Genomic DNA, 26,081 nt, shown 5'->3' on the forward strand with positions numbered 1-26,081 from the left:
ACGAATCATCAAAGCCTACCACCATCAGCGTGGCCACCTATAGTAGAGACACAAACCCCTTATTATGAGCGACCGCAACTTTACCAGCTCTAAAGTAGGCCACTATTTATTTTTAGCACCAAAAGAGCGCGCAATTTACCGTTGAAAATGGAAGACCGAATTTTGATTTTACGAAAATAAATAAATTATACATTTGTTTCATGGGTAACGTTGTGAAAGCCACAGAGAATTTTAACAACATTTTGATTTTTATGTCCAGCAAAGGTAGAAAATTAAAGACGCTCTTAAAAATACCAAACTAGAGATTAGTTGTAATAAAACAAGCGGAAATAAAACAGTGCAACGAGCGTAGAGCTGTAGAAGGAAAGAGAAAGAAACGTAAGTACAAGAACAGAAAAGAGAGTTTTACTGTCAAATGCAAAGAAAGCGCCATTGCAAGCAACATAAAGTTGTATGCTCTCTGCTTGCGTGACTGTTGTAAGATTCTATTTTAATATAAACATGACTAAAAATTTACTACTGGTTATATTATACGTGTCATTTATATTTATATTACAATTAGCTTTATTATTACAATTTTAACTTGATTTCTTACTGGCTTACGCTTCCAGTTAGTGAGAGAGCTTTACAGAGATCGATAGGCTTCGTTAAGTTAGTGCATGACAGAGCAGGACAAAGCATGGATTCAACTACACACTGTGCTGACTTCGCTTCCAGACAGTGAGAGAGTTTCTCAATGAGCGAACGTCTTCGTCGACTTGCCGAATGGCCATACAGCTAATGCGACAGAGCAGGACAAAGCATTGCTGCTGCTCTTTGCAAACTCTTATATTTGAGAAAAGCTTTAATATAAGTATGTATGTATATTTAATATAAGTATTAGTCATCATCAAATATAAGTAAACGAAATTCTAATATTATTGCAGATCGAAGAATCTATCTTTTGTAAACTCGTGCACCAGATCAAACTCAGCTGCAATCGTATAGATTAAAAACAAGAGATACAAAATCCATGAAAATATTCCCATAGATCGTCGCGAATGAAAATTCAGGGATAGGCACCACCACAGCTGGGTCCATATGGCCAACATGATGAATATATAACAGTTATCGCCGTACTCCCCATAGAGCCAGTCCGACGAGCCCCTTTTGCGGACGTGCGAATTGAAGAGAAAGGGAATTCCCAAACCAACAACAATACCTATAAAAATATCATAACTATATATGTATATAATAGATCCCAATAGCGTTAGCTTACTGAAAAATGGACCCGCACAGATGGCGGCAAAGACCATTTTCTCGTAGCCCTGCATGGCCAGGTTGAAGTTGGCCATCAGATCGATGAGGGCATTGGTCAAGGAGCCAATCGTAATGTCCACAAAGGTTTCGCTCAGATTGCAGGCCACGCCCACAATGGAGGTGAGTATCTCAATCTCGCCCACGCACACTACGATGAGCACTAGCGAGCTGCAGGCGCTGAGCGTGATGAAGAGCTGCAGGCGATAGCAAGTTATCGAGGATCGATAGATATATCGAGACTTACAAAATGATATCGTGGCGGCATATCGGTGCGGGAATGGAAGAAGACAATGAGGGCCAAGGGCACAGTCAGGCAGAAGGACCAAACCGAATACTTAGTATTGAAATCGATGTACCAGGACTTGTAGACGCTAGCAAACTTGGCTATGGAAAAGGGGAGGGGAATTAATATTGGATAGATTAATAGATCAAAGATCGAATAGCTCCACTTACAGTGCACCGCAGTTATGATGATGAACGGATTCGTGACAATCTGCGTGCAGTTGAGCAACTTGCTCCAGCCATGCTTGTACTTGTCGTAGTCCACGACTGGCACGAACAGCGTGATGAGCAGCAGCAGGGGCATCTTCAGGATCATCACCGTGCGCCGGAAGCAGTTGCCCACCTTCCATTCGAAGACACTGTACGGATTGATCGAGTCCCACAGATCGCCGAACAACAGGCGATTCTTCGAGTTGCTGGGCGAGTGAAGAATCGTGCGATATGTTCGATAATCATCGTCATCTGCGCCCTCAAGGGGCTTGCCAAGCTTATCTGTCTTACGTCTCTCGTAATTGATCACATCGTTCAGCTCCAAATCTTTGAGCAGCGCCATTTTCTTCCGCTGCTTCAGATCGGCATAGCGTTGTTCCCTCAACTCGGAGCGTAGCTCTGCATTGGAGGAGGTAGCAAAAAATAGGGATATTGCTAGAGGTGAGTGATGATGATCGAATCCGGTTATAACGACACTCAAGGAACCGTCGTTATACCCGGAAGGCGCTATAACCGTAGAAGTTCGCTCATAAAAGTTTGTCTGGGGACCAGAATTCTCGTATACTCATCGTTATATGATATACCGTTAGATAATTGGATTATATCTATCATGTCTAACTACATATATGTGTATAGCATAATATAAATGAAGATATATCTGTCTACGTGCAATATAGACATATGGGGACATGGAAATATGTATAGGTAGACATATATCTTTTAGTTATATCTAGCTTAAAGACCGTTAAGGGTTAAGTTCAAGCCCAATCAACTTACTTTTGATGGTATATTTGATGAGTAGAAGATCAGCTATATTGACAATCAGGAAGATGACATAGAAGCATAAGAGGACTGCAATGCGCAAGAAGAATATAGATTGATAAATGATGGTATATGGTATTGATGATATATGGATAAATAGAGCACTTACTGGAACACTCAGTCCTGCTCATTTTTTTCTCACTGACTATTAAGAAGTGGAGCAGATCGATGGCCAGGACGAGGAAGAGTAAGTTCTGGACGGTGCTGTGTCCGTCGATCTTGAAGGGTCGCAGGAAGCAGATCATGCCGCCGCAGACGAGCAGCACGGCCAGACTGTTGCCAATGACGCAGGTGAAGAGGGCGCCATGCTTCCGGATGGGCATCAGATTGGCGACGAAATCGGGCGAGGAATTGGCAAAGGCCAGCAGAGTGACGCCAGCGAAATACTCATTGAGGCGCAGGTTCAGGGCCAAGATCTTCACAGTGGGCGTAAAGCTAGAGGTAGGGGGGCATAGATCACTCTCTATGGATAGGCATGCCCCTCCAGGCACTCACAAGTGATCGACGACAATCGACATGAGCAGCAAATATGCCACCGAGGCAAGCAGCAGCAGGAAGAACGCAAAGGACTCCATCAGCTTGTCGTCAATGCGCAGGTAGCAATACATCAGCTCGAAGTAGTTGAAGAAGTTGATTATCTCATGGCAGTCCTCCAGCTTCCTGGACATCGAGCAGCGATAGTTGTACGAGACGTGCAACAAGCTGTGGCAGCTAATCTGTGTGGCAGGCATGACTGAGTGACTGACTGACTGATGGACAGGTTGATTGATTGAGATATGCATACACATACATTTGACCTAAAGTACTTGAAATCGTCTCTCAGCATTGCCATCTTGATTCACAGTTATCTTCTGTCTGGTCCAGGCATCTTACGTATATTCCAAATAATTAGTGTTAGAGATCGAATAAAGGGTTGGATTACATTCTGAAGTATATAGCTAAGGGAGTGAGATGGAGAGATTGAGAAGAGAAGAGAGACGAGACGAGAGAGAGAGAGAGAGCGAAAAGAAAAGAGAGGATAGAGAATAAAGAAAGAAAGTAAACGTAAGGGAAGCGGTGAGCAAAAAGGGAGAAGAATGAGAAGAGAATAGTGAAGAGAAGACAGGGAAGAAAGTTCGAGCAAAAGATGATATCAGGGAGGAGAGCGGGAAAGGAAACAAGGAAACGAGAGGAGAGGAGAAATAAAGTAAATAAAGCGACTATAGATAGAACAACGAAGATAGAATATTGACGAGAGGAGAGGGAAGAAAAGGAGAGAAAGTAGATGCCAACGACGAGAAGAGAGCGCAAAAGAAAGAGAAGAGGAGAAATAAAGAAGAAAAGAGGACAAAAACATAATAGGAAAGAGAAGACTATAAAGAGGAGAAAGATGGGAGATAGAGAGGCGAGAATGAAGAAAGTCAAGAGAAATCAGAGAGTATAGACGAGAGAAAAAAAGAAAGAGAGCAAAGAATTTGACGTTATATCTTTCCAGTATCCCTGCTTTCTGAGATGTACAGGATAGTAATCAAAGCGAGCTCAGCTATTAAATTTGATTTATACTCTGAAAATGTACCACAGCACATATTAATATTTATATGATTATTAATGAAAACAACGCTTAATATTTCGCTTTACAAATTGTTTTGAATTTATTTAAATGCTTTCACTTTTCAAGAACTGCATAATGAGTGTGTGAGTTATTTGATTTGGATGCCAGAAATACAGTCCATGTCGAGACAGTTCATTAACATATAACTATATGTATTTATTAATTTTGGTAAGTACCTACGGAAGGGATTCTTCTCATATATATAATTGGTATTATACTTTTTTATTTTTGCTGAGTAAACATCTCCGGTTCGTTTTCAGTTTCTCTTACTTAAATTCATCGTGTTTGTTTTTTTGTTTTTGTTGTTTTTTGTTTTTGTTTTTTTAAGCGATACTATTTTGGTTCAAGTCCTTGTGTTTTATGTACATATTTAAACTAAATTAAATGCTATAAGTTACTAGTGTGTGTGGGTTGGTTTACGATATTTCAATCTCTTGGCCATGGAAGTGCCTCAGATATAAGTACATAGCTCTGTCGATGTGTGTCGTTGTGTGTGTGTGTGTGTTACAATAAATAACTCTATGTATAAGAATGCCTTAGGTGCTAAAATACATACATACAAAGCTGCTAGGCATGCGGGCTTGAGGCGTAGCAGCTGCTATATATACTACACAAATATATATATATAATCATATGATCTATAGTCATATGCATATATCTAACATATATATTTTCCATATGGAAATTAACTAACATGCATACACATATACAGATTACAGTTAACAGTTAACAGTTTACAGTTTACAGTTCACGGTTAACAGTTTACAGTTTACAGTTTACAGATAGACGTTAATGGCTACAGGAACTAGTGCCAGGGCTAACTCGTAAAGTTGTAGCTGCGCACCGCTCGCCCGGGCGTCACCAGCTCCACTTTGATGTTCGCCGTGGCCGTCACCTTGGTGGTGTTGCTGTCCGAATGCGTCGTCTCGACGGTCACCTCCGGCTGCACCACAATGCTCTGCAGCTCCGGCGGCGCATAGCCGCCCAGCATGGGCTGCGATACCTTGTGATACGTTGGCGGCTGCGGCGGTGGCCCAGCATTACAGCTATAATTGGAGCCGTTGCCGTTGCCATTGCCTTGGCCAGAGCTGGAGCTGGAGCCATGCGGTGGTTCGCGTTGCTGATAGTTGTTCATGTTGTTCATATAATGATTGTTCAGATGATTGTGATTGTGGTTGTGATTGTGGTTGCGGTTGTGCGTGGGCGTGGGCGTGGACGGTGCACTCCAATCGTTGTGCATTTGTATGGATGAATTGCTGGACTTCCACGATTGCGGCTCCTCGGTAATGGTGGTCAGCGAGGGATCATTGATGTTGACATCCTTGTGATAGTGGTGCGCCTTGTGGCAGTTATTGGAGCGCGACGAGCCGCGTGAGCCATTCACAATGAACGATTTGTTGGAGCGCTTGCTGCTGCGCATCGGCACTGGCGATGGGGTCGATATGCGATCCGGATGCTCCAGCGGCACCAGTTCCGCCTCCGGGCCCAGCATGCTCAACAGTATGGGAAACACAATCAGGCTGTTGCAGGCGCCCACACAGAGCACGACGAGCAGCAGCCAGCAGAAGTGCCGGATGACGAACTCAAACGGGGACGTGGAGAGCATGAAGACCGCCATGCCGGAGGTGAGAATGCCATGGACGAGGGGACCCAGCGACAGCTGCATGGCCAGATGCACGCGACGCTGACGATTGCCCACCGAGGTCATGAAGCCCTGCAAATACAGAGAGAGAGAGAGAGAGAGAGAATTGCAATCAATAAATCTAAACAGAATTCTTGGGTAAGCCAGGGACACTTACCAGAGAGATGTGCACATTGAAGCAGAGGATCATGCCCACGCCCAATATGACTATCACAGCGGGTATGGCCGACAGTTTGATGCCCAGCAGGGTCATGGCGCCAAAGATTTGGGCCAGCGAGGCCAGCACCGTGACAATGACCAGAATGGCAGCCGAAACGGAGAGCAGCAGCAGCGAGACCAGCACCAAGGCGGCCAGCAGAGCGCAGGCGAGGATCAGGGCCAGCGAGGAGCGCAACGTCATGTACTGTTCCCAGAAGATGAAGGGAATGCCTAAAAGGAGAACAGAGAGACATTTCGAATTAACATTCATTCATCTATAAATCTCCCAGTCGTGCTGCCTACCAGACGGATAGTTGGGTAATCCATAGCCTTCAAACTTAACGCTCAGATCGCGTATGTGTCCAATCAGTGTCTTGATCTCCGAGGTGTCGGTGAGGCCATGCAAATAGAAGGGCATCTGGGCGTAGACCAGGGGCAAACTTTTGGGTATCTTAACATCGTATTCGTTGGGTGCATGATAATACTGGCGCGGTTCCGGATACAGCTTGGCCTGCAAGAGATTGAAGGATTACAAACTGTTCTCTTCTGTTCTTCCGCTTTCTTTTTTTTTGGACTCACCTGTGAGGCGCCGTAGCCAAAGACATCGTTGGTGGCCCACGCTGAGAGATAGTTGTAGAAGGCCTTGGGATTGATGATGCCATCCCTGTCGACGAGTCGATTCGTCTCCACCAGACTCTTGTCCACCGGATTGTCCACATAGCCCGTCTGCACCATCAGCTTGTAGGCGAGGATCGCATCGCTGCTGGCATTCGGATACCACTTCTCCTTGTTGAGTCGGCCGTCGCGCAGCTCCTCGTCGAAGATGCGTTGCAGATTCTTCAACCAGTCGCGGAACAGCAACAGCCAAAAGTCCGGCAGTCCCCCATTGTCGTTCTTGATGACGTGCGGCACCCGGACGAACGCCTCGTGGTAATCGCAGAGCAGCTTCTGCTGCGTCGGATACTCAAAGTTGCCCTGGGTGACGGCGTACATGCTATAGAAGCCAAACAGACGCGTCTGGGCATCGAGAAACTTGTGCTCGTTGCTGTGCTTGGGCACCAGGTCAATGATGTCCAGGCCATCCTGCAGCGCGGTCGCCTCGTACAGGCTGAAGATCACCGCGCAGAGGAAGCCCATCACGGCGAGGAACTTCACCCAGCTGCGCATGAGGAAGGGCGTATAATACTTATAGGCAAAGCTGGCCAGCGAGAAGCTGGGCAACGAGCTGGCTAGGCCGCCAGCCAATGGAGCACGCGACTCCAGCAGCGGATTCTGGGCAAGCTGCTGCTGTTGCTGTTGCAGCTGCTGCTGCTGTTGCTGTTGCTGCTGGCCCGTTCGGTTGTTGTTGCAGTTCTTGGGATGACGTCCGCCGCGCATGCTGTTGTTGTTGTTCATGGCCAGCGCTGGGGAGGACTTGGGCGGCTCCTTCCAGACGGGAAAGCAACAGCAAAAGATGTCCGCACGTCCGGCGGTGCGACGGCGCAAATCCAACGATATCATGGCCGGAAAGACGAGCAGAGCTGCGGCCAGATTGAAGCACATCACGATGGCCGACTGCAGGCAGAAGACCTTCAGGGCGGGCACCGGAATGAACACGGCCGCAAAGAAGGAGCCCGCCGTGCTGCAAGCGCTGAACAGGATGCTCGGTCCGACCTTCTTCAGTATCAGTTTGGTTTGCTCCTTGCGATTGCTCTCCGCATAGGCGGCCGTCAGCATGAAGATGTGATCGACGCCCAGGCCCAGGGCCAGGAACGGCACCACCTGGGTGCTCGCCGCATTGAACACGATGCCGAGCAGGGCGCACAGCCCCAGCCCGGCTGCCGTGCTGAAGCACATCAGCAGTACGCCGGCCACGCCCACACTGCTCTGGCCGCGCACCGGATCACGCCAGCGGAGCAGCGTACAGAACGCATAGAGGACAGTGGCCGCCACGCCAATCACAATGCTGACGGCGCTGGGATGCGAGAACTTGGCCAGGATGTCGTCCAGGGTGGCCGAGCTGAAGACATAGATGTCATAGTTGGCCGCGATGCGGGACTGCTTGCGCAGCAGTTGCTCCACCTCGCGGGAGAAGTTCCGCTGCCAGGCATTGAGCACCTCGGCGGCCTTCTGCTGCGTCCAGCCGAGGGTGTGCACCTTGTAGTGTCCCTGCCACTGGTCGTACATCTCCTTCTCCGTCATCAGCTGCACCACCGTCTGCAGCGCCTTGGCCGTCTTCAAATGGCCGCTGCGATTCCGCTGCGCCCCGCCCACAATCAGCTGCTCCGGCCAGTGCATGTGCTTGGGCGCAAACCCGTAGCAGCCCCCAGAGAGTATCGCGCCCACGTCCGGTGGCTGCTGGCTGTTCTTGTTGGGCGCCGTGTCCGGGCACTGCGGATGCAAGGGATTCAGGCAGGGCTTCTCCATGTACCCAGTGCCAATGGCCGCTCGCTTCATGTACTGCTCGACGGTTTCGAAGTCAAAGCTGACCTTCTGATCGGAGATTTCCTGCTTTATGAACTGCATCAGAGCCGACGGATTCAGTGTGCTCCACATGAGTCGCTGATTGAGTACACTGGAAGAAAGAGAGAGAGAGAGAGACAGAGAGATGATTAGTTTATGGAAGATGGAAATTGAAGGAAGTGGAATTTTCTGATGGGGTTGAACCTAAAATCCCCAAGTAGCCATTAGGCTAAGGCAATTGAGGAGAGATCAGCGATCAGTTGGGGTTAAACGAAGGATCAACTTGGATTAAATTAAGCAAAATAAGACAGAGATCAATTAGGGTGAAGAAATACAAGCATAAGTGGCTATTGAGGCAAATATGATTATGGGTAAACAATCGAAGAGGTTAACGGAAGTAAAGAGATTAGCTTAAGGTAAATTGATCTTCCCTGAAGAATCAATAGGGTTAAAGCAATTGAAGTAAAGTACAAGCTCAAGTAGGGTGCAAGAATTCACGTTATAAGAAAGACCTATTGGGGATAAGCTCAAGCAGGGTTCAAGAATTCACGTTAAAGGAAAGACCTATTAGGGTTAAGCTCAAGTAGGGTTCAGGAAATCACGTTAAGGAAGAGACCTATTAGGGTTAAGCTCAAGCAGGGTTCAAGAATTCACGTTAAGGGAAAGACCTATTAGGGTTAAGCTCAAGTAGGGTTCAGGAAATCACGTTAAGGAAGAGACCTATTAGGGTTAAGCTCAAGCAGGGTTCAAGAATTCACGTTAAGGGAAATACCTATTGGGGTTAAGTAATATTAGTTGTCTACCGACTCGCTTGGGAAACCAAATAAGATTAGGCTACGCAGTCAAAGGAATCATCAGGTGGGATTAGCAAATGGCCAATGAACTGCGCTACTTACGGTATAAAGAGCGGTGCTTCGGGTCCCAGCAGCTGGCTGCCCTCCCAGAAGCAATCGAGCGGCGTTATGATGGAGCATGGTATCAGATGCCTCAGTATGTGCTCCATATAGTAGTGCCCCTCGAAGCTGGGCGTTGTCGGTGAGTTGCATATGTCGCGCAGGCCCCATTCCGTATCGTTGATTTGCACCTTGACGGCCGTCGCCTTGACCAGCACCTCGAGATGGGAGAGCAGCGCCTGCGGATGCAGGACCGACGCATTCGGATCGTGGGCCGTCTGGATGATTAGCTGATGCGTTGACGATTCGTCCTCGCCGATCGTCTTCTGTGTGTAGGCCAGCTCCGATTCCAGTCGGCCGCCCTCCTGTATCCACAGCTGGTGCACCTTCGTGTGTATCTGGGCGCTCTTGAGGCCCACACAGAATGTGCTCAGCACCAGGATGGCCACAAAGAGCACCTTGCCCGCATGCTTCTGCACTGAGCTGCCGAGCGTTTCGAGGTGGGATTGGAATACTGAACGCAGATAGATCGCCGTGCGGTTGCCACGCGCCTTGCCCTGTGAAACAGAAAGAGAGAGAGAGAGATGGAACGAGAGTAGATGAGTGTGCTGTTATTTTGGATAGTTTTTTATTTTTCTTTCTTCTTCTTCTTTTTCTGCTTTTGTGCCTTATTTATTTTGGAGGATTTTTTTTCTGATATTTTTTGTTTTTTTTTTTTTTTTTTTGTGTTTTATGCCATAAATAACGCATTAAAATTATAACGAAACAGCGTGTGGCCCGACCGCAACCATATAATTTATATGTTTTTGTAGCATCTGCGACGACCACAGCGGCGCAATGAAGCCATCATCATCATCAACCCAGCCCATTCCATACCCATGCTCATGCCCAGGCCCATGACCATGCCCATGCCAGCAGCAGCAGCAGCAGCGCCCAAATGGACCCAGCCCAGCCTACAAAACAACACAAGACGCCGACGCTGCAGCTGACGTCGACGTCGACGTCGACGACACTGTGCAACAGCAATTTGAAATAGATTGAAATTTTATTACTTTCAATCTACGGGAAAACTCTAGTAATTTCGGTTTTATAGTTCTTAAAAGAGTTTTCCCATAGATTTAGTGTAATGAAATATTGCTCTATTTTATAAAAATAATTTTGAATAAATAGAAATTGCAGTTTATAGAAAAACTTTATGTGTAGTTATAAATAAAGCTTTACAAAAATTTGCAGAATTTCCAAACGCTTTTCTCTATTTTATAATAAAATGTTAAGTTAACAGAGATAAAAGTTGCATAAACAAAAAATTTTATTAACACTAAAAAAAACTTTCATTTGATCTTTAAACTTTGACTTTTCATCTCAACTTCAACTACACTTGAGAAACTTTACTTTTGTTAAACAGTGTAATCGTCTGTTTGGCAATTGATCTCTCCCTCTCTATCTTCTCTCTCGCGCGCTTTCTCGTCTCTGCTGCTTTGGCTGCACGGAAATCGAGACCCAAATAATGAGCAGCACGCTAACATCTCAATCGAACCTTTAACCGACCAGTCATTGCACAGTGGGTCGCACTCGCTAATCGACTTTGATTTTGACTTTGACTTTGATGTATCGATAAAATGTAAGAATTGAGTGGGGGTAAATCTAATAAATGAAGAGATCGACCTTTTTTTTTTTGGTAATTAATGAGAGCAACATGGACTAATAAAAGAGGAGTAGATGTATAATTAAAATATTAAAAGTTCTATACATTATAAGTTTTTTTTAATAGAAAAATTTGTAGTTAAAAAGGGCTCAAGAAATTCTTAATATTAGTTTAAAGAGAGAAGCCACAATATTATAAAAAAAAAAATAAAAATAAAATAAAATAAAAAAATAAATAAATAAATAAATAAATAATTAAAAAAAAATAATATTAAATATATTAAAATGCATAATAAATAAAAAGGTCTTTAAAAAAATAATAAAAATAAAAAACAAAATAAATTATTTATGAATGAAATATATTAAAAAATAATTTTTTTAATTGTTTAAAAGCTAAATTCTAAATTCTTAAGAATTGAATTTAACTTTTAAATATTAAAAAAAAATATATATACAATATATATTTTTTTAAAATATATATATACAATATATATTTTTTTAAATATATATATACAATATATATTTTTTTAAAATATTTTATTCTTTAATAATATCTGTTGTTTTTGCTTTTTTTTTAATATTTAAGAAAATTATTAATTACTCTGTAATATAACTTAGCAAAACTAAGAGTCTAACTAATTGACGAATTTGCCTTCCTCAGCCTCAGTATTATATTTTTAAAGGTTTCGAAAACGTCAAGAACTGCCTCCGGTTCAAGCGCATTGTTTTGAGCCCATGCCAACAGTTGCTGGCAAGCGAGCCCAAGGTTTTCACCCGAAGGTTCTACAACATGATCGTGGCTTCTAGTCGTGTCTCACTGTGCAGCAGCAGCCGCACCCAGGCACACAGACACAGGCACACGGATAGAAACACCGACACAGGTACACAGCGCGCCGACATTCCGAGCGCTGCTGCCTGAAACGTCTCAATCGAGGAGATTGGGCACTTCTCTTCTCTGTTTTCCTTTTTTTTTTGTAATTCTGTGTGGCAGACTCCTTTTGCTTTTATCGCTTTTCACAGATTTTCCGCCAGTAAAACGGCCCAGCGCTAGCTTTAAATCAAGTTTGCTTCGTTTTCGTGTTGCATTGTTGTTGCCTGGCTTAAGTGGCATTGCCTACAAGGAAGACGTCTTTATTATTGCTGAGCAGCCGCTTTATGACTACCGTTAACAAAGCGGCCACAGCAGCAGCAGCGGCGCGGGAGTCAAACATAAATAAGCCATGCCAAAAGGTTAGCTCTGGCTGCGCCGTCTTTAGTTATGCGTGGCATTTCGCGGGTGCAGCCAAAGGGTGTGCCAAAGGGTACCAGGGAAAGAGGGAGCGGAAGAGAGCGAGTGGAGAGAGTGCGAGTGGGAGAGAGAGTGTCACACTTCCTGCTGTTTAGCTATGCCGTCGCTGTCGCCAAACTATTTCCGCAAAACTTGCAACACGCTGGCGGCTAATGTTAATGAAGTCATTGGCGGCGACGTCGGCGTCGGCGGCGTCTCTTTCAAGCTGCGCCGCATGGGGCGACTGCGTTTGCAATGTTCGTGGAATTTTTTCCATAATTTGTGCGTGTGCCTGTGTATGTGTGTTTGTGTGTGTAAAAGAATGTTTTTCCCTGGTTAGGCGCAAAGCCTAAACAAAAAGACGCACCAAATTCTGAGAAACAACGCTGCTGGCTGCAAGAGCAACAACAGCAGCAACAACAACAATGTTGCAATGCCGCAGGTCGCGGCACTAAAAATAAATTGTAATCTAGATTTTGGCATTCACTGTGCGCGCGCAGTGCTGCTCAAACCGTGCGCAATTGAGCCATCACAGCGGCTGCTGTTAACGCTTGTCACTCCTCCACACTGCTGCTGCTCCTCCTTTTATTCGCGCTATCTCGCTCGCTCTCACTCACAAGCCTCGCCAAATGTTGTTGCCTGCGCATGTGACATATCATCAATCTTGCATGCTGTTTTTTCTACTCCTTCTTCATGTTCTGCTTCTTCTTCTTCTGCTTCTTCTGCTCGTCGTCTACGACGACTACTGCTGGCTGGCTGCCTGCCGTTTGCCTGTGTGCTCAGCTACAAGAGACACCCGCAGCTGCTGTCGCTGTCGCTGCCAGCGTCGGCGTCGTGAGGAAATGTCACAAATTGATTTATGGCCTCTGCGCTCAGCCTTGCTGTTGTTGTTGCTGTTGTTCCTTTTTACTTTGACTAAAGCGGAAAATTGTTTGTGCTGCATTTTCTTTGTAAGGCCTGGCCAACTGGGAACAGCTTCATTAGAAATGCGCACACATTTTGCTGTATTAATCCACAGCGCTTGGGCTAATCCCACTGGCAATGCCAGCGCACAGTTTGAAATGCACTCAGCCGCTGTGACGTGTCGAATGCGTGTGGAGAGGGAGAGACAAACATAGAGGGAGGGCGAGCGAGAGTGGGACAGGTGCAATACAAATGCCATTTAAAATTAAATCGTAAATAGACTTTGAAGCGTCTCTTTTAAGAACTTCGAAAAGAATAGAAATTAAATAAATATAAATTTACTAACAAAAAATGAAAAAATGAAAAAATGAAAAAAAAAAAATAATAATAATAATAATCAAAAATAACTATAAATTTACTACAAAAAAAAAATATATAAAAATATTAATAATAATAATAAAAAAAATAAAAATAAAAACAAAAAGAAAAAACAAATAAATATAAATTTACTAACAAAATAAAAAGTAAAAATAATAATTATTTATGTACATATAAATAAACAAGTAAGAAAGCTCTAGTCGAGACTGCTCGACTACGAGATCCCCTGAACCCTTGGAGTGCTAGCTATTTCAATAATTTTTCGCGTCTTTCAGCTTACACAAGAAACACACACACACATACACAAACACATACACACATAAGGACCCACGCATAAACACGCATGGGCTGCAGTGTGCGCTTACTATGAGAACTTAATTGTTTAATAACTTTTTTTGTGGACGTACGATCTTCATGAAACTTTCAGATTATGATTATAATATAAATATGCATGTAATTGCCAAAGCACAAGTCTCTAGTATTTGAAATACGCGTTTTACAAAAGTGAGGGTGAGGGGGTGAATTTAGAGGTGGGGGGTAAATTTTACCAAAAACCGAAATTGTATAAATTGCATATAAGCATATATAAAAAATTTGGAGACTCTAGCAATAAAGGTGTAGAAGATATAATTTTATAACTGGTTTTCGATAAGGTTTTTCATCGATAAAAAAAAGATCGGGATGAGTTATCGAATTTTAATGATAAACTCGATATCCGCGCTGTAATTACGAACATTTTACAAAAAATTTGAAGTCTCTAGCTCTTATATCTTCGGAAATCGACGCGTTCAAACATACGGACAGACGGACAGACGGACAGACAGACAGACGGACAGGGCCAAATCAACTCAGCTCGTCACCCTGATCAAGAATATATATACTTTGTGGGGTCTGCCACGCCTCCTTCTGCCTGTTACATACATTTCAACAAAACCATTATACCCTGATTTCCCATTTTCAATGGGTTCAGGGTATAAAAATATATGTACAAATAAAAAATGTTTAATGTTAATATATAAAGTAAATTTGAAAAAATATAAATAATTACAAATATTAAAAAATACTTTATTTATACGACAAAAATAAAAAATATTAAATAAAATAAATAAATAATAAAATAAAATAAAGAAATATACATATGTATCTAAACAATAGAAGAAAAAAAACGTTTCTTAGCCAACTCCATAACACTCTAATCAATCAAAAAGGTTCGTGGCCAGACTGGCATACGCATAATTTACAAAAGACCCAGACAAATGCCTCACGGGCTTTGACTACTTAATTACACCGAAGCATTATAAATAGTCGACTCAACTAATACAAACACACATCCACACCTACCTACCTGTCTGACTGTCTGTCTATCTATAAGAAAAGCTTTCCAAATCGGGAGAGACCTGAAGACCAACTGTTACCTATAAGTGGAGCTCAGTTATAGTTGTGCCACAATAAAAAACGAATCCAAAATATTTGTATTCACATTTATGTATTTTTTTTTTTTTTTTTTTTTTTAGCATAAAACGAAATACAATAAGCAGCAACGTGCCGGACCACCCAGTGAATGCTAATTATCATATGACGAATATCGCATATAGATGCTCATAATTATAGATATAGATATAGATATGCCAACTTTGGGCGCTCGAATCAGCGACGGTTTTGTTCCACTTGACTAATGGAAACGTCAACATACAAATTTTTTGTTGAATACCCTTTGCCATTGAGAGTAGCTCCAATTAGTCATGAAATTTGTAATGCAGGGTATGGGACATATATAGGTATGGGATTAGTCATATCTGACAAGGATACTTGTATTTTTCGGAGTTGTAAAGTTTTCGACATGAGACTGTAAAGGAACTTTCATATATCTTATCAATCTTTCATTTGTCTAAACTAAAATTACTTCCATAAATATTAGAAATTTAACTACATCAATCTCCTCTTTGCTAGAGTATTTGACTCTCGCCTTACTTTAACAAAACCATTAAATCTTGATGTTTTAGGAAATCTATACTCTTATTTAAATATACTGTTGAATCATGTGGGAACTCATAATTCATTATCATATTCACATAAATTTACACCCATGTCGACATTTAAGCCTGGTTTACGGCTTTCACATTTATTCGAATACTCCAAATATTTGATAGAGAAATTTGTTATCCACTAATTTATGAACTATAAATGTATCAAAAATACCAGCTGAGATATAAGCTTCATATTTATGTGGCGTTGTTGCTCATCTGCATCTTACTGCATAATGGCCACGCCTTTTGAATGATCTTAAATTAGAATCTCAATAGATCTTTTTTTTCTTTTTAAATTTGGTTGTTGTTGTCGCCACTCTCGAAAATATCTTCTGAATTATTAAACTCATTCTCCCTACAAAATATTCATATTTTGCAGTACATATACTAATGCATGTTCATTTCGCAAAGATCTGTAAATAGATTTGACGTTTGACTGAAAAACTCAAATGTTTCGCACGTAAAAGTGTGCCATAAAACGTGTAGCTCTCATTAAAGTTATGTAGCGCCCAAGGGTGTTCCTGAATACAAAATTGAAATGCATAACGCTTGCCCAATTTTATCTTTACTTTAAATGAAATTTTTAGTGCTCAGACAAAAGTAAAAATGAAATAAAATTTAAAAATAAAAAACAAAAAATAAAATAAAAAATAAACCAGAATTTTAAAATAATGATACTACTATGTATTTAAAAAAAAATAAAATAAAATTTTATTAAATCCTGAATAAAATATGCATATTGTTAGAAAACCACACCAAAATTATGCAGTTTAATTTCGTAGTGATATTATTATATATAGAGTATATAGCATAACCACCATTATCAAATATACCATAATCAGTATATTTGAGCTAACTCGCACCACTGTGCATTCAAGCACAGTTATTAAACGCAACAGCCCGCATATGTCTTAATCGTGCTATGCTTGCACTCATACACACATATACACCAAATTTGTATTTGCTGTGTGTGTGTGTATGAGTGTTATTGGACCACACACACTGCTCACATTTAGTTGCCCACGCCGCTTAAAACGAGTCAAGTTTCGCGGCTAGGCAAGCAATTAAAATAAAGTAAATGGGACGATGACGATGCATGCAAATTGTCGTTTGCCGGCAATTTATGGCGCCCCTTAAACGTGACTGGCAAGCGTTCAAGCATTTATTTACATACATATGCACGTATGTATGTGTGAGTGTGTGTGTATTTTTGGGCACTGCGTCGCTCTTCATTCAGTGAAATCGGTTAAAATTCAACAAACAAAAGAAACACAAAGTTTGAAGGTCATTGGAGCAGCTGGCAGACGCGTGAGAGAGCAAGACAGACCTTACTTACCGTTAGCTAACAGCCATGCAGCAGGCATCGCATAAAGAGTAACCACTCAATGAGAGTGGAAGATTGAGAGAGCGAGCAAAAGCAGCTCAGCTTAAGACTTCACTTTGTTGCTATGCTGCTCCTTTGTTTAGTTTTTTTTTTTTTTTAACTTTAGCTTTTGAGTTATAGCCACAGATTTTTCATCTTTGTAGCGTAGGCGGGCAACAGCACAAATAAAACTCAACTGGCGGCTGTCATAAAAATGCAGCGCAATAGCTTTAAACTTAACTTCACCTGCCTGGGCAACACACACGAAAAAAAAAAAAGCATAGCTGCTTGTTGCTTTGCTTTGGTTTGCTTTTAAGCAATTTAATTTCTTTATTATTTTCATACGAAAAGGCCCAGAGATACCGACGAACACACACGCACGCACGCACACACACTCTTACAGTCGGTCAGTCAGGTAGCCAAGGCGGCCACGTCGCTCATTCTCATTGAGTTACAGGTACACACGCACCGAGGCTGAAGCCCGAGTCCGAAATTAAGACAGCAAGGGCGAGGGCGATGGGCCTGAGCCCTACGAGTGTGAGTGTGTCAGTGTGTATGTGTGTGTGTGCATGTCCGTTGTTTGTCCATGCTGTCCGTTAACTGCTTTTTCAGTGAATTCCGTGATTATTGCTTGAATGTTTCTTTCCGGTATTCGCTTCGCTCTTTGGCCACTCTTGCCTCTGTCTCGATCTCTGAATCTCGCTCCGTTTTCGTTGTGTTGTTGTTTTCTGTCTGTTTTGTCTTTCTGTTTCACTTGATATTGCTGTCTCGCTTGTTGCCCAATGTCACTGCGCGTCGTCTTCAGTTGCTTTTGGTACCTTTTTTCGTTGCTGTTGTTACTGTTGCTGTTGTTGTTGCTGCTGTTACTTTTATCTGCTGCTCTTGGTCGACTGAGCGAGCGACCGGCCGGCCCGTCCGCTTGTTGTGTGGTCAAGTTAATGTCTTCATAATTCTTTTGATTTTTTTTACGTCTTACGTTCGTTCGTCTCTGCTGCTGCTGTCCCTGTTGTTGTTGTTGTTGTTATTGTGCCCGTTGCTGGGGCACGATGATGAAGACAATAACAGTTTTATGTGCGGCCAGAGAGACAGAGACAGGGACAGCGGCAGGGATCGACTCGCAGCCGGCCTAATGAAGCTGAGTGAAAAACACATTTCGACTTCCAGTTTCCCCCCACCCGCTCTCAAAATAAAGTTGTCTTCCCGCTCTGGTCGCCGCGCTGGTGTGAGGCCTCAAAATTGAGCTGTCAATTGAGGGGAGGGCAACGTGTGTGGGTGCCTATCTGGGGCACTGACTCGTGTTGCCGTCTGTGTGTATTAGTTTTAGTTTTTCATTTCTAGACCTTTGGGAGTATTTTTAGTTTTAATTGGGGGAAACATGTTAAGAAGATTATAGAGCAAAGGCATAAAGTGAGCTGGGCGTTAATTTATGATTTAAGTGGATTGCCTTGGGGATCAAATAGATCAAAAAGAACTCTACAATAATAAAGAAGTATATACATACATACATACATACGTATATATGTACATTCATGTGTACATACTATAACGAATCCATATACATATATATGTATATTTACAAAGCTTTGGGCGCACCTCGCCAAGTCCAAGCCGCACAAAACAAATATTATAATAGGCTGATAAGATCTAATGATAAGATGTTGTGTGCAACACGTGCAACTCATATAAATCACTATCGCACGTTGTACTAATATTTGTTATTGCATATACCATGGAATTCAACACAGGACCACCAACAGACACAAAAGAGAACAACGAAAAATTTCATAATTATAGAAAGCGTATGTACACACAGTCGACTACGAAATACCCTGCAAATTGAGAGACAGAGAAAAGGAAGTGATTGTGAATTGCTAAAAAGTATAAATAGGATACACAACTCGAAATACTCACAAAGCTTAAAAGAAATTATAAAGCTTCAAATGCAGAATTAAAGAGAGAGTATAGAAGAACGCGTATGTTAATTGAGTAATAATAAATGAAGCTTTAGTAGGAGCGCAAGAGAACAATAGAGACTGCAGAACTGCATCAGTGCTCAAACTCTGAAGGCTACATTTAGTCTAACGAGTGCGCGTAACAGTGGAACAGTTAGTTGAGTGACAAATTGTACTAAGAGCGAGCGCAAGAGAGCGAGAGTGTAGAACTGCAGCTCTGCTCAAACTCTGAAGGTTAAATTTAGCCTGACGAAGTGAGCATAAGGGAAGAACAGTTAGTTGAGTGACAAATTTATTCTAAACACATACGCAACAAGGAGAGAAGGATGTATGTGTGTAGAGAGCGAGTAAGTAAGCTCTAAGGGCCGAAGTTCGAAAAAAAAAGAGAATAACATATACGAAAGAAAGGCTGAGTTGAGTGCCGAATAATCCCTAAGCTAACATAAATGTCACTCGAGTCGAAGAGTAGCAGAGTGACTGCGGGAGTGAGTGAGATAGGGATACCTGCATAAATTGCTCGAGCTCCAAGGGCTGAAGTCGACACACAAAGTATCTTCCGAGAAGATCAAAGAACTTGCTGTTGCCCAAACAATCAAAGCAGAGGACGTGGTGATGAAGATATCTCACGCCTACAAGCATTTCCGGCTTACCTTTGACAGGGGGTAGCACGGACGGACAAAGAGAGGAAGTACTCGGGGCGTGCTAGAGATAGGCGCGGCAAAGATATAAGGCAAGCATTCCCTAGTCCTTTGCACTTCCAAGAAAAGGATGCCTAAGCCTAGGCCACAGAACTATGCCTTGACTTTCGCTGAAGTGCCATAGAAAAGGGGTTGGGCTGAGTGTAAACAAATACCTGGAAAATGAGTTGATTCGGAATACATAAGAATGCACTCAAAACATTTGTTGTGGGTAAAATTTGATTTAGATGGATTCTACGTAACTGTCAGAAGTGATAATATCAATATTATGATTATGATTTATTTTTGTTTGATTTTAGCTTTGTTTAGAATTGCTTGCCCAATTGAAATGAAATATTGAACTAGTTCTGCGTACAACGAATGAATTAAAATTGATCATACATGATCATAAATAATACTATTGATCAAGCAATTCAATTAAGTTCCATTGACTCATTCATTGATGATCTTTACATATTTTATTAGTTTCCTCCTTTTTTCCTTTGCCGGGATTTTAAAAAGGTTTTCGGTCTCCAATATTTCTTTGATCTTTTCAATATTTAACTTTTCATGCATTCATCTCAATTTCTTGGTTCTGCAATTTCTCGTACATTTGTTTGTCTATGCAAAAGAATTGTTTGGTCTGTCCGTCCATCCGTCCGTTTGTCCGGCTGTCCGCGCTTTATGTCTGTTTACGTAACTCATTAAGATACAGTTGCTTATTTACAATTCCAGGGCTGTGCTACTGGTTTTTCTTTCGATTTTGGCCATGTCGATTTTTTTTTTTGTGGAGTTACGTCGCAGAGAGGATAAATATTTGTTTTTCATGTGCTGTTGTGAAAAGATCGGGGCGGCATGACTTAACAAATTTGTTAACCACCAGCCAGCAAACGCCGCATAAACAACGCCAACAACAACAAGAGCAACAACATCGAAAACTTCTTCAAAATGCCGGCAATGCGGCTCAACTTCCTGTGTTGAGTGCCTCGGTGTGTGCTTTACAATTGGCACAGCGCGAGAGAGGGAGAGTGAGCGACTGAGCGAGTGAGTGAGTGTAAGTATATGTGTGTACGTGTGTATTTATGTGAGAGAGAGTGGGCGACCGAGAGGGAGCTACGTGCCAAGGCGATTTCATTCATGAATTGATATGCACACACTCATACATATGCATATGCATATCTACATATGTAAATACATATATACATATCTCTCTCCTATAGATACAAATACAATGACCGTCGTCTCCAGTGCCCCAACATTCGTACATGGCCTGCATCCATAGTACGGTATTGCCATTGCCATAAATAAACTTGCGGCACAGGCAAATAATATTATGTCAGCTAAAGGCAGTAGGTAGACTAGCAAATACCCTAGAAAGCCACGTGTCTATTAATTTAATTTATTTGAAATTTTATTAAAACAAAAAATAATTCATTTTTAATTAACAAAAGAACAGTATTTTTATTACTTTATTACAAATTTAATAGATCTACATTCAACCTAATGTTAAGTCGTGCATACTGAACGTGGTATTTTTTACAAATAAGCAAAGATTTGACAAAGCGAAAAAAAGAGAAATTGAGATTAACATATCAGCAACAAAAGAGACAGCGAGAACAATAACAACAACAAGAAAATCAGCACCTCATATCGATTAACTTAATTTGATATTCGCCTCATTCATGAAAACGTCAGCGACGGGACCTCCCAGCGAGTGCGGCGAACTTTGTTCGTTTTTCGCTTTTTACGGCATACGAAACATAATAAACGTTATGTTGAGGACAATTTGCATATGCACGCGGCGAATAAGCCAAAGAGAGGCAAGCAAATGCAACTCGCAGTTTTGCCGTTGTCGTTGTTTTTGTTGTTGGCTTCGTTAGACAAAATTAATGTCTTAATATATTTCGTTAAATTGAGTCATTAAAATAAATCGCCCATCGTCGATGACGACGACAACGGCGATGCCGTCACGAGCAAAAGGCCAAACACAGAAAACAGAAAACACAAAACACAAACAACAAGCAACAGCAACAACACCAACTACAACAACAGCAACAACAACAAGGCACGACCACACCTCAGCTGCAATCGCAGTCACAGTCGCCGCCAACTGCGATGCTGCAGCAGGCAGCAAGCATCGATGCGGCGATCGCTGCCACAACTTTCGAGAAGTTCAATGCGAGGAAACGCTGTAACGTTACAACACAGCGCAGACCTTACGAGAAATAATTGAGCAGCACATACAAACACACACACAAACAGAAACCCACACACACACACACAAACGAAAAGAAAGAGAGGCAACAAGAGCAGATGCCATAATGAAGACATCAAGTTGTAAAAAGCACCGCAAAAGGCAATGGACAAGGAGAACAGAGGCGAGCAGCGAGCAGCGCGAAGGCGAGAAACGTTGAGGCTCAGTTGCCACAGTTTGACAGCCATCGGGTTCGGTCAAAAAGCGCGTGCGTCAGTGAAATATTTGTTGTTTTTATTTTTTATTTTCCTTTATACCCCTACGTGGGCCACCCGCACTTTCAAAATACATACATATGTACTTATTTATATGCATGTGTGTGTGTGTGAGTTTCTTCTAGCTGACGTGACGCGCTGTGTGCGGTAGCTGCTTCTACAATTCCACAACAACAAGCAAACAAACAGAATGCTTTTGGCAACGACAACAACAACAAAAACCAAAAACAACAGCACGAAAGCAACGATAAATACGAGGTAAGGTTTCAAAAGTTAACAACGAATTTCGAATGTTCTACATTAATTAGTAAAATAGTTTATAATTTATATATGTATGTATGTACATACATGTTCTTTTTATCGTATCGTATTTTTTTTTTAAATAATGAAATACTATAATATTTATATACATGTAAATGTACAATTTAACATATTAAAATTAATTCAGAATAATTATTTTATATTCAGTTAAGTAATTTAAGCTTCTTTCACTCACTTTATTCACTTTTTATCATTGTGCATTCCTTGTCTGAACATAGCAAACCTAAAGACAAAGCTGCAAAGCTTATTTTTATCAAAGAGTAAATCAAAAGTTTCTGTTGTTGTTTTTGGCGATATTCGTAGCTGCCTGCTTCACACACACACACACAAACATTGAAAGAGTTCCTGCAGCCGCCGCAGACAGCGCTTCACTTTTTGTGCAGTTGTTATTTTTTTTCGCTGCTGCTGCTACTGTTGTTTTTGTTGGTGTTGTTGACTTTTTGCGGTCAGCCAACAACTTCGCCGCACAGTAGCAGCAAAATAATGAAGTTGTTTTTGTCTGCGGCTCTGGCTCTGGCTCTGGCAAGTGAGCTTCAAGAGTCGGAGGTCTTGGGCATCCGATCCTGCTGTGCGCCAAGTGAAAATAGCTCTAACTTTGATTTGCTCAACAGTTGACGTGTGCTCCTGTTGTTATTGTTGACTGTCAGTTAAAACGTCAGTGAAAACTCATATACATACATATATTCCATATATTAAATGAACATGTGTTGAGCTCACACACACATGCAATCATATATATGCGTGCATGTTAGTCTATTTTTGTTTTTGAGCTACGCTACATAACATGACATACCGATGTTAATCAACATGGAGAATTTTCGAAAAACTCGCTGCGTATGATAAACTAGCGAGTTATTTATATTTGAAATCTGAAAATAGGGTATTTATATTAATGAACTACATATAAGCTCGACAATACTTTTAGTTTTTATTTTCCCACAACTTAATTCTCGAGTTAAGCACAGCAATTAATTAAATAGCAGCAACAAATTGAATGTGCTTAAGAGCAGACGTACGTCGCCGCTGTCAACAATTCGCCGCTGCCCCCGCCTCCAGGTCGTTAACAGCTCTATTAAAACAAATTGAGCGAAAAACCAAAAACGAAACAAAATCGAAATGGGCGAAAAAAATGCTAAAGATATCGGCAATAAATTGTATTAAAAGCTGCCCCAACGGCTTAATGACTTAATTTAACACAAACCCAAGCCCTGGCCTGCGCTTGGGATACAGGTTTTTTTTTTAGCCAGACGTTGCTTTAGTGACTCTCTTATTTTCTTCACTTACCTTATCAATTTGATCGAGCGCCACTTGAGCGTCTACCCAGCTGGTGCGTATGTAAAGATCCGAGAATAATTTCTCATCGACAACATCGCCGTGTGTGTCCGGTACGCGCGGCAGGCTCTCCCTATCCATATTGCTGTGTGTTTGTGTGTGTCTGTGTGACTGTCTCGTAGATAATCTGGTGTGTGGGAGGACAAATGACGCGCGTTCTCACAGCTGTTAACTGGGTGTTTGGCAGTCTGTGAGGCTGTTCTGTTAGCTAACAGCGGCAGAAAAGTGCTACCAATCAGCTTGAAGTTCACGTTCACGCTCTTGCTGTTTGTATAGGAGTGTGTTTGTGTGTGTGCGTGTATTGTTTATTTTTGTTATTGATGTTTAAAAAAAAAAGCCACAACTACTTATTTTGTATTTTGCATTATGCCTGCGCTGCATTTTTCGCTCCTCAGCATAAACAACACTTCAACACACGCTCTCCGGCTATCGTTTACGCTCACCGACTGTCGTTTACGCTCTCTCAATCGCTCTCTCTGTTTCGTTTTGTTGTGATTGCTGGTTTCGCTTTGGCTTCAGCTTCAGCTTGAACGCGATCTGGCGATCTGGTCTCGTGCTTAAGATCGCTTCACTTTGCCACTGCATTTGTGCACATTTTCCACAACGATTTCAACAATTTTCACACATAATTCACACACTTTTCGTAACGATGCGACGCGCAGCGCGACGCGAACGCCTCAGAAGTTTTCAACACAGCGCTGCATCACGTTTTTTCTTTTTCTTTTCTTTTCTTTGCTTAGCGCTCTCTGCGCGTTTTTTACACACACTTTGCGCACGTCGAAGTTTCGTTTGCTTTATTTCGGGTATTTGTATTGAAAATTCGTAAATTTTCTTTGAATACTATGTAGGTTGTATATAATTTGACACTGTTTCAAATTTTTTTATAAAAACACTATCAGGCCAATTCGTCTTATACAAAATTCAGCGCGTTTCGTACGAGCCACTCGCGCAGTAAACACAACCGTTTCGTTCGAAGATCGCAAGCAGTCTGAGAGATACAGATACATTTTGTATTATTGCCTTACATTGTTTTTGCTTCACATGGATGTTAACTCAAAATGGCACTGTTAAACTCGAAATGTGTATGTTGGATGTATTCGAAGAGCGCAGGCAGAGACGCAACTTCACCAAGCCAACAACTTCATTAGCGTGCGCCGTATCTGTGTGCATAGCGAGCGCTTAGAGTCTCTGAGTCTCTCTCATTCCCATTCTCATTCTCACGTTAGCGCTCGCAGCTCTGCTGCGGCCATTTTGGTTTGAGCGCGCCCGCTACTCGCAACGAGGGCTACAGTGTACACAGGGTTAACAGTTTTGTAGCTTTGAGAACAGTTCAGGGGACAGAGATCTGGCATATGCAACAGAGATTTATCGTATACCCTACATGAATAAAGGGCTTGGAAAGCGTAACACATATGATGTTATTTATCTAGCATGTTTTCATATAATTAATAATGGTATAAAAATTGTAAATAATTGTAGTGTTTATACAACAAATTTTATTTTTCGTTTAGACTGGGATATTAAATATACATACAAATATTCAATATGTATTTCTAAATTATATAAAAATACTCTTCAAATGTCGAATTTAAATATCATTTTATAATTCAGTCTAATACATTTTTATTCAAAATGATCTAGTTCTTTTATCCTGTCGAGCTACGTAACAGGCACTTGTGCATACACAGGATATCCGTTAACAACGTTAGTTGATTAACAATTATACACACAAACATAATTCAAACCTTTCGACCGCAGCAGCAAATTGTTTAAACAAGCTTGTGATTGCGCTGGCTAATTTTGTTGTTGTTATTGTCGTTGGTGTAGCTTAGACCACACACGAATTGCGCCCGCAGGCGTATTCCTGTTGTTGTTGCTGTTATTTTTATTGCAGCGACCACCCAAATAAAATTTGTTGTTGCTTCATTAAAAGCGGCTGCCGGCATTGTGGGTGGTCCCCGGTCCCGATGTTCCCGCAGTCGTTCAGCGCGCGCTCTCTCTCTCTCTCATCGTCTCTCTCTCTGCTGCTGCTGCTGCTGCTGCTGCCCGCTCGCTCTACTGGATGGCGGCCTTCAGCTGTGCGAGCAGCGTCGCGACGCGTCGTCGCTAGTGGAGCTTTTATTATTGTATAAGTGTTTATGCCCATGGAGCGCGTGCGTGGCAGGCTTGTCTGCGTGTGTATGTGTGTATGCGCAGGCTGTGAATTGTTGGCAAATTTGTTAGCTCCATGTGGTTATTCTTGTTGCTGCTTTTTGTGCCTGCCACATGCGTCTGATATCTGTTTTTGCATGTTTTTAATACTAAATTATGAAGAGGATATTTTAACTCAATGCACTTTATCGTGCGTTCTTATAAATACATAGGCATGT

General features: G+C 42.0%; 2 protein-coding genes across 6 annotated transcripts; both read right to left on the minus strand.

Moving 5' to 3' along the window:
• Positions 1–894: 894 nt before the first annotated feature.
• On the minus strand, positions 895–3,675 carry LOC108616939 (mitochondrial sodium/calcium exchanger protein-like). Of its 5 annotated transcripts, none has more exons than XM_089472099.1 (8): positions 3,404–3,675; positions 3,109–3,324; positions 2,723–3,048; positions 2,569–2,643; positions 1,753–2,190; positions 1,544–1,683; positions 1,259–1,493; positions 895–1,201 (listed from the first exon to the last, which is right to left on the minus strand). In XM_089472099.1, exons 2-8 carry the CDS (start codon positions 3,279–3,281, stop codon positions 918–920), a joined length of 1,671 nt encoding a protein of 556 aa, XP_089328225.1. In that variant the 5' UTR covers positions 3,282–3,324; positions 3,404–3,675; the 3' UTR covers positions 895–917. The 5 variants fall into 5 exon arrangements, with proteins under 5 accessions (XP_089328225.1, XP_017867957.1, XP_017867958.1 ...); XM_018012468.2 differs by having other exon boundaries at positions 3,109–3,329; XM_018012469.2 differs by having other exon boundaries at positions 3,109–3,346.
• A 544-nt stretch (positions 3,676–4,219) lies between these two features.
• On the minus strand, positions 4,220–24,716 carry ptc (protein patched). The gene is made up of 6 exons (XM_018012464.2): positions 23,665–24,716; positions 9,383–9,936; positions 6,624–8,598; positions 6,348–6,555; positions 6,004–6,275; positions 4,220–5,918 (listed from the first exon to the last, which is right to left on the minus strand). Exons 1-6 carry the CDS (start codon positions 23,791–23,793, stop codon positions 5,022–5,024), a joined length of 4,035 nt encoding a protein of 1,344 aa, XP_017867953.1. The 5' UTR covers positions 23,794–24,716; the 3' UTR covers positions 4,220–5,021.
• Positions 24,717–26,081: the final 1,365 nt, after the last annotated feature.

The sequence above is a fragment of the Drosophila arizonae genome, chromosome 5 (genome assembly GCF_054131065.1).
Source record: "Drosophila arizonae isolate 15081-1271.41 chromosome 5, UAZ_ARI_1.0, whole genome shotgun sequence".
Lineage (NCBI taxonomy): Eukaryota > Metazoa > Arthropoda > Insecta > Diptera > Drosophilidae > Drosophila > Drosophila arizonae.

Coding starts and splice junctions, on each gene's coding strand:
- LOC108616939 (XM_018012467.2), bottom strand. CDS start 3,401: ATGTGTATGCATATCTCAATCAATCAACCTGTCCATCAGTCAGTCAGT. Junction 1,684..1,752: donor CATCATAACTGCGGTGCACT/GTAAGTGGAGCT, acceptor CCTTTTCCATAG/CCAAGTTTGCTAGCGTCTAC. Junction 1,494..1,543: donor TGCCGCCACGATATCATTTT/GTAAGTCTCGAT, acceptor TATCGCCTGCAG/CTCTTCATCACGCTCAGCGC.
- ptc (XM_018012464.2), bottom strand. CDS start 23,793: ATGGATAGGGAGAGCCTGCCGCGCGTACCGGACACACACGGCGATGTT. Junction 8,599..9,382: donor GAAGCACCGCTCTTTATACC/GTAAGTAGCGCA, acceptor TCTTTCTTCCAG/TGTACTCAATCAGCGACTCA. Junction 5,919..6,003: donor TCAATGTGCACATCTCTCTG/GTAAGTGTCCCT, acceptor CTGTATTTGCAG/GGCTTCATGACCTCGGTGGG.